General features: G+C 38.0%; 1 protein-coding gene across 1 annotated transcript in view; it reads right to left on the reverse strand.

Moving 5' to 3' along the window:
- The window catches only part of cald1b (caldesmon 1b), a 17547-nt gene extending 9429 nt beyond the window's left edge, over positions 1–8118 (reverse strand). The window contains exons 1-11 of the mRNA XM_036212132.1: positions 7864–8118; positions 7673–7772; positions 3923–4048; positions 3349–3661; positions 3229–3267; positions 1671–2255; positions 1374–1427; positions 1252–1287; positions 1108–1175; positions 774–1020; positions 573–698 (exon numbers count right to left, since the gene is read on the reverse strand). Coding sequence (XP_036068025.1) covers positions 573–698; positions 774–1020; positions 1108–1175; positions 1252–1287; positions 1374–1427; positions 1671–2255; positions 3229–3267; positions 3349–3661; positions 3923–4048; positions 7673–7746 — 1668 coding nt within the window. The 5' untranslated portion in view covers positions 7747–7772; positions 7864–8118. The remainder of the gene's footprint in view (positions 1–572; positions 699–773; positions 1021–1107; positions 1176–1251; positions 1288–1373; positions 1428–1670; positions 2256–3228; positions 3268–3348; positions 3662–3922; positions 4049–7672; positions 7773–7863) is intronic.
- Positions 8119–8808: the final 690 nt, after the last annotated feature.

Genomic DNA, 8808 nt, shown 5'->3' on the forward strand with positions numbered 1-8808 from the left:
ACCCATCATCCATCTGTTTACGCTCTCTCCCACTAGCTTACAACCCCTCACACTCCCCAGCCTAACATTACGGGTGCAACAATAATGGTGTAGCTCCCTAGCTGTATAGATTTGAGCCATCTCGAACAAAGAAAACAAAGATGGATCTATTTGTCTGCAAGTGTGGAGACAAATAAAATGGAACAGCACAGTGAACTTGACGTTGTAGCTTCTATGTCACAAGATTTTTCATCTTTATCATCTGCATTTGATTTACAATGATTTGAATATATAAAATACTCAGAAATGTAGTTTTAAGCTGAATTTCCTGAGAAAATTCCCACAATTTTCACTTTTTTTATTAGAGTGGGTCTTTCTTGTCAAAAATTGTTGAATCCTAGTTTGATCTAGAAACTCAAAATAAAGGAATATGTACTTAAAGGATACAGGAAAAATATCTATAGAAAATGACGGTAAAAACAGACATTTATAAACTGTATACTCTTTACATAACATTAAATGTTAGTGATTTAGCTTCAAATTTTGACACATTTTAACACTTTTTTATGGTTAGGGTTGAAGGATGTTTTCACCTTCGAGGAGCCCTTTGGTCGGATGGCGAAAGAAGGTTTTGACGAGTCCTCCTCCATTTGTTTCTTCTTTTCTGCGGCCTCTGCTCTCCTTTTCTCTATCTCCTCCTTCATTCGTTTTCTCTCCTCCTGTTATTTTGACACAAAATGAGTATCAACTGTCTGTAGGGAGCAACGTCCTCTCCTGCTGAACAGCCTCCTCACCTGCTCTTTGGCCTTCTTTTCCTCCTGCTCCTGCTTCTTCTGCCTCTCCTCCTCCTCCAGGATCTTCCTCCTCTCCTCTCTCTTCCTCTTCAGCTCCTCCAGCTCGGCCTCGGCGTCCTGCTGCTTTTGCTTCATCTTCTCGAATTCAGCGCTCTCTGCGTTGTTCCGCCGCTGTTTCAGCTCCTGCAGCTTACTTTCAGCCTCTCGCCGCTCTTCATCATCAGCTTTCGTGAAGGGAGGGTTGTCCCTGTTTGCAGAAACGTGCAGAATTAAATGAAAGTACTTGGATTCAAATGAGGGAAGTGAACAGAATCAGCTCTGGAAATGGATTTACCTAAAAGGTTTTTCTGTTTTCTTAAATTTATTCTCAGCCACAGCGCCGTTCTTTTTGACTGTATCGGCCTTGAGAAAAGAAAAAAAACTTTTTTAATAATTTAAGCGGAAATCTTGATTATGACATTAACCATTGCTTTTTTACCTTTTCCTTGAAGCCAAATGTCTTTAGTTTTGAAGCCTTTACCAAAAGGGAAGATTTATGAAAAATTTAATTGAAAAAATGTAAAAATTATAGTGAATATGAGAAATTTAAACCATCAGTACCTCCTCTTTCTTTTTCATCTCTTCTGCTTCTTTCTTCTTATTTTTCTCCTCCATCTCTTTCTTTTTCTTTTCTTCCAATTCTTTTTTCTTTCTCTCTGTTTCCTCTTTCTTTCTCTTCTCTTCCATCTCTCTTTTATGTTTTTCTTCTTCCTCTTTCTTTTTCCTCTCCTCTGCCTCTTTTTTCTGTTTGTCCTCCACTTCTTTCCTTTTCTTTTCCTCCATCTCCCTCTTCCGCCGCTCCTCCTCTTCCTTTCTCTTCATCTCCTCCTGCTCTTTTTTCCGCCTCTCCTCCTCCTCTTCCTTTTTCTTCTTCTCTTCCTGCTCTTTTTTCTGCCTCGCCTCTTCCTCCATTTTCAGTTTTTCCATTTCTTTTCTCTGTTTTTCCTCTTCTTCCTCTTTCTTCTTCCTCTCCTCCATATCTTTTTTGGATTGTTCTTCTTCCTCCTGTTTTAGTCTTTCTTCAATTTCCTTCTTCTGTTGTTCTTCCTGTTCTCTTTGCTGTCTCTCTCTCTCCTCCTCTTCCTCCTTTTTCATTCTTTCCTCCATCTCTTTTCTTTGTTTCTCTTCTTCTTCTTTAAGCCTCCTCTCCTTTTCCATTTGTTGTCTCTCCTCTTCTTCCCCCCTCTTCCTCTCATCCTCTTCACTTTGTTGCCTTTCTTCCTCGTCCTTTTTGAGCTGTTTTTCCATTTCTATTTTTTGCTCCTCCTCCTCGTCTTTTTGTTGTTTTTCTTCAATTTCCTTCTGTTGTTTTTCCTTTTCTTCTTCCCTGCTCCTTTCTTCCTCCTCATTGTCGACATCAGTTGCAGGTTTTTCCTCCTTAATTTCTGACTTGAGTGGTTCAGGCTCCGCCTCTGTCTCTACAGCCGTATTGTTAGTATCCTCCTGGAAAACAACTCTTTTTAATTGCTGTTTATTTTACTCTAAGTTACAGTAGGACTAAAAGTATTCAGTCAGCCACTAACTGTACAACTTCTCCCACTTAAAAAGGTGAGAAGCCTGTAATTTTCATCATAAGTATACCTCAACTATGAGAGACAAAACGAGGAAAAAAATCCAGAAAATCACGTTTTCTGATTTTTAAAGAATTTATTTGTAAATTATGGTGGAAAATAAGTATTTGTTACCTACAAACAATAAGATTTCTGTCTCTCACAGACCTGTAACTTCTACTGTAAGAGGATCCTCTGTCCTCCACTCGTTACCTGTATTAATGACACCTGTTTGAACTCGTTATCTCTATCAAAGACACCTGTTCACAACCTCAAACAGTCACACTCCAAACTATGCTACTACCAAAGTAACTAAGACTATCATCAGTAACACTCTATAAATCCTGCAGTGTCAGACATGTTCACCTGCTAAAGCCAGAACATGTGCAGGCCTGTCTAAAGTTTGCTAGAGAACATCTGGATGATCCAGAAGAGGATTGGAGGATGTCCTATGGTCAGATGAAACCAAAATAGAACTTTTTGGTAAGAACTCTACTGTTTGGGGGAGAAAGAATGCTGAGTTACATCCAAAGAACACCAAACCTACTGTAAAGCATGGGGGTGGAAACATCATGCTTTGGACTGTTTTTCAGCAAAGGGACCAGGACGACTGATCCATGTAAAGGAAGGAATGACAAAATGCCTGTTTTCCACAATAATTAACAAATAAATTGTTTAAAAATCAGACAATGTGATTTTTCTAGATTTTTTTCTCTAGTCTCTCATAGTTGAGGTATACCTATGATGAAAATTACAGGCCTCTCTCTTACTATATTTTCAAATAGGAGAACTTGGACAATTGGTGGCTGACATAATACTTTTTGTCTCACTGTTTATGTGTTGAAGGTTCAGTGGAAAGAACATACCTCATTTTGTGGGACTGTTGTGTTTGATTCTTCAGAATTCTGTAGGAAGTTAAACACATTTTTCTTTGTAAATTACATTTTTGTTTCCAACACGCACTCTATTATCCCCAAAAATCCCACCTTCCCATCCTCTTTCTTGTCGTCTTCCACCCTGCTCCAAGAGTTTGTTTCTATTTTGGCCACCTCCTCCTCCTCCTTTTTCCCATCTACCTCCTCAGCATTCTGCTGCGTGCTGCCGTTGGTGAAGGAGGACTGCTCCTCCTGCGTGCTGTCTGTGCCGTTGGGGGTGTCGACTGTGGGGTCCAGGTCTTTCTGCCTCTCCAAAGCCTCCTTCATTCTCTTCTGGCGGCGTTCCTCTCTTTTGGCCAGGCGCTCGAGCAGAGCCTGGTCATCATCAGCGCCAGAACTATTCGTGGAGTTGATCTCTGTTGAGCTGAGAACACATCAAGTAAAGTGATTGATAGTTCCTGAAAGTTTGCATCATAGTCAGACTCTAAAATTTGCAATTAAGTGAAAGAGGAGATCTGAGGGTTTTGGTTCACCAGAGAAAACCTTACTTAAGTATCTGAACTGTGATTGACTAAACTCATATAAAGGAGAACCAGATTTATTTATTTATGAGAAAAATTTTGAGGAGAATGTAATCCTTTCAATTCCACCTTCTTCCACTTTAACTTTTGTTTATTCTTCATACCTATTAGTATTGTTTACATCAGTTCCTCCAGACTCCTCTAAGTCCTTCATCTTCTTCCTCTCCTCCCTTGCGCGTCTCCTTTGCTCCCTTGCCTCCTCCTCTTCATCCTCATTGGTTAAACCCGACCTAAAACAGGACAGTAAAAATCTGCCTGTGAGTCAAACACTTTGAGTAGTTCGGTGTACATCCTGTGTTGCATCAAACCCCAATACATTCATGAGTCACAAAAAAGGACAAGATCCTTCAGGAACGGCACGGCTTTGGTGTGAAAAATGACTTCTCTGGCTAAATACTACAGCAGCGTCATCATGACCCCTTAGAGCAAGAGTCTGCAAACTTCAACTTTTAAAGAGCCAATCGGGTCTATTTCTCACCAACCACAACTCAGTGGGAGCCACAAAGTCTTACAAAAATAAGATACTACTTTGTATTTATGTTATTTTTACTATTAGGGAAAAAAATAAACATTTTTTTTGTTTTTGTGCATGAATAAAACATAAGCATTACAAGATTAATATAATTTTTTTGTAAAGATGAAATCGGTTATAAATTTAGACATGACTCCCTTTCAAAATAAAAGACATATAATCATCTCAGTGCAGCAAATGTTGTGGTAGGTAGTCTAATGTCAGCAGTTACTGTTAAAAAAAAGACTATACGTATATACTGAATGTCGTGAGAGGAAGACATGGATGTCAGCCACAAGCATCCATGTCACCTTCAAAACAGAGATAAAAAAACTAAACTTTCAATAAGTTTCTCTGTAAGCTTTTGTTCAAATGGAATGGATCAACTCCAAGAAATCCAACGGTCCTAACAACTCGACATACTTGCAGAAAGCACAAACGTTAGCCTCTTCTTCCAAATAAATGCAATAAAAAGGAATGACTTGGAGAGGAAAAGACTGAAAAAAAATCTCTTAAGTCTGGAGCTAATCACGTGTTAAAGTTAAAATGACATTGAAAACATTCCTAAATCTGCAGTTGCAGAACAGAGAAGCTGAGAGGCTGGAGGGCATGATGGTTTGGCATTGGTAGCAGAACTGGCTGCTCGACTGTGGGAACATTCCCAGAAGTTTTGATGGAGCTCTGATGGCAATGCTGATAAAACAACTTTGAGCTCCAAAATAATACATGCACTATGTAATTATGGAGTCTCTTGGTTTGGAGGTTATTGAGAAAAATAACAATCCTTTGAGTAGACAGCAATGAATTAGATGTTTTCTGTTATTTAAATTGTTTTAACTTTCTGTTTAAAGTTCAATCAGTGAGCTACAAGTTTCTGGTACACATTATTTATAATAAATGAACTTTTGCAATCCAGTGGTAAATGTTTCTGTCACCGATTGAAATTAGAAAGGATTTATTTCTGATCATTATGGTCTAGTGGACTCAGAGACAGTGTGATGACTTGACAGATCAGCAATCCCATTTTCCTCAGTGATCGACAAGATTTTGAGGTTTTATTTAAATACTTTTACTATTTGTTGTCAGGTAATCTGCTGCAAGGAATCCAGGGAGGAGTGTAAAGCTGTGTTCACATGGGGCATGTGATGCATGTTCAAGAGCGTGCAAAATGCAGATTCTTGAATGTGCCTTTATCCTATTACATTCACACTGGAGAAGCAGGGAGGGGCTTCTTCTTCTCTCCGTTTTTCTACTGTTTACTAGCGCATGTTCACCCCCTGCAGTTGGAAAAGGCTTGGTGCAAAATGTCAAATCTCCAGGCTTTTTCTTTAACAGCTCTATTACAATTTATGAGTGGCTTGGTGTCATATAATTCTGTCCGGGTACAAACAACAATTTTCAAATGGTTGGCACTTCCTTGAAATAAAAAAGACTCCATCCATAAGTCACTACCAAATCGAGGGCGGTGTGAAGATAGTTTTAAACAGGCAGGGTGATACTCCTTAGGTACCCAAGCCCTTATTTAACCTTTGCCCTTGTGGGAAGATTGTCCAGTTTGTTTGCTAATTCCGTTATCTTCAAGCATACACCAGTTATTAGCATGCAGTATTTGACTAAATAATTAAAATATCTTGTTCTTTTTTTATTTTTTTACATTTTTCTTCAATCTATAGTCATTTTCCAATAAAAGATGGATTGAATCCAACTGGTTGCAATTCTTGGCAACCAATATAGGACAGGGGTTTTCTGACTTGTCTAAAAAAAGTGCTGTGAAGGAGTTTTGGAAATTGTTTGAAGAGACCAACATGTGGACATTTTCTGTAGAATCCAACATGAATTTTATGGGAAATTTGTATAGTATTCATATATGATCTATTATCCACATGAAAACCTGCATTATTTTGTGTGTTTTACTAACTAGATAAAGTCACAGCTCAGTAAATGACAAATAAAATGCAATGATCAGTCGCTCAGTTTCTACAAGGTCTTGTTGGAAAACCATTTTATACACTGTTCTCCATCTTTTGATGTCTTCTACTATAAATTCAAGAACAGTGTTCTTAACTGGTTTTACACCTTTCTCACAGAATGAAGATTTTATGTAAGCCTGGATACATGCTTCTCAAAGGCCTATAAAATCAGTTGTGGGGTCCCCCAAGGATCAATACTAGGCCCACTACTTTTTAATCTATACATGCTGTCATGTAGGCATGGTGTTTGTTTTACATAGCTACGCTGATGACACACAACCTTACATTGCAGTGTCCTGATGATGAAGGATAGTAAATTCTCTTTTAAAATGTATTTTAGACATAAAGTCGTGGATGGCAGGAATTTTCTTACAGCTCAACCAGGTCAAAACAGATGTTTTAGTGATCGGTTCTAAAGATAAGAGAGAGATTGTCTTATCAAAACTGAAAAACGTATCAACGTGTGAGAAACCAGAGTGTTATTTTTTACTCTGACAGAAACTGTGTTCCACAAATTAAAAATATAACTAAGACAGGATCTTTATTTTTCCTTTTATGTACTTTTATGTATTTTATTATTTTTACATTTTTATTTAAACTACAGTGCTTTCCCCAGAGGGACCTCCAAATCAGTGATTGTATCCTCTCAGTGAACAGGGTGGCTGCACTGGGATCTCCCAGGTCTGGCTCCTTGCTTTGATCAAGGGGATCCTATGTTGGCTTCCTCTGTGAACGCGAGTGATGAGTCACTGCTGTGGACAGGTCCCCAATATATTGTTTCCACACTCAGTATCAAGCCAGAATTGTATTCATATTTTCTCTTCACATTTTATTGGTGTCTCATTTTATCCTTTATTATGTTGTGTGTGTGAAATCTCCTTTGCAACAGCTCAACAGCATCAATTGAGTTGGAAAACAGTGGTGTGTTAGCTTAAAAAAGGTGTTTTCTGTCTCTTTTTTAACATTTCCTTAACATTTTTAGCCTCACAATATGTATGCAGTGTCAGTAAATGTGAAACAATCTGTTTGAATATTTTTTAAATTAATACATAACAGAAAACTGGAGAAAAGTGCAAACATCAGCACACCTCACACCTGGAAAAGAGCTGTGACAACTCCTCTGTACAGAAGCTTCGTGGAGGTTCTTCTGGCACCACTGTCCTGCTCCATGTGGAGCCCTGATATATCTGTCAGACTGTTTCAAGTCAGGACCTGGTTTGAATTTAAACTGATGAAGTACAGACTCTTCTTTGTTCTTTTTTGTGTGTTTACACAAGTTTTCAAAAAGAACTTGCTAAATTTTAAGACTCTTCTGAACGAGCCTGATACCAATGTTTTCCTTTTAACACATATTTTTTCCAATATTTACTCACCTGTCAGTTTCAAGGCGCATCTGCTCCCTCCTCTGCCTCCTCAGCTCCATGCGGCGGTCAAAGTCGTCGTCCATATTGGCTTAAACTTCTGAATTTTTCACTAAAAGAGACACACTTGTTCATCTTTAAGGTTCATGAGGAACCACCAAACAAATAAAATAAAATAAAAACAGTCTGTTGGTGTACAGTACCGCAGCAGCAGTCGTATTTAGTCCATGGACAATAGTGTCTGCTTTCTTGTCGTGGATTCGCTTCTACAGTCTGGTTTATATCTCAGTCCTACTGCAGCCCAAAAATTCCTGGTTGTTCTTTCAGCGACTTCAACTACCAGAAAAGGCAACGCCGGCCTTCCCCTGGTTTTCTCCCAGTCTCCCTCCTCTCCCTCGTCTCAATTTCCCCTCCTTCATCACTGACTTCAGACCCTCTTGAACTTGATTTGTGCTGTCCTGTTTACGTTTCCCATAAACAAAAAGACATTTTTTTTTATTCATTCAAGATATTATTGAATTTTTCTTTTCAGTTTTCTTTTTTTTTTCCTTTATTGCATCTATCCCTTTTTTGGGGGTTTTTTTCCACCTGTTTCTCTGGATCTCCTCATATTTACATGGAAAACATCTGTCAGATCTGTCTTAAAATCTATGTGCAAACATATTTTGGTGAGTAAATTTATTGCAAATGTCGGCACATAACAAAACAAGCTATAAGAATAGAACATACAGTACATTGTATTAGAATATACAATATGTTACAATAATTAAGCGACCATTATGCCATCACAAATACAAATTTACACAAGACTCAGTTAGATAATTGTTGCATCTGCTGAGTTGGAAGTTCCATTCTTTCCTAAAACATTTTATTCAAGATTCCAATTGACAAAAAAAAAAAACCCTAAACTTCTGTAATGTAGAAGCAACCCTTCAGGACCAAAATTTTAAACAGTAGTGACATAAAGAAGGTTCAGCTGTCCACTAAACTAAATATAAAAAATACACCTCTTGACTTAAACCAAAATTATTTTTTTGATCATAAAAAATATCCTTGGTAACTGAAGAAAAATTCAGAACACATTTTTTTTCTATTTTTGTCCCAAAAGTCTGCAAAACTTTAATTATCCGGGCAAATGGGAACCAGTT

Source organism: Oryzias melastigma, linkage group LG6 (assembly GCF_002922805.2).
Source record: "Oryzias melastigma strain HK-1 linkage group LG6, ASM292280v2, whole genome shotgun sequence".
Lineage (NCBI taxonomy): Eukaryota > Metazoa > Chordata > Actinopteri > Beloniformes > Adrianichthyidae > Oryzias > Oryzias melastigma.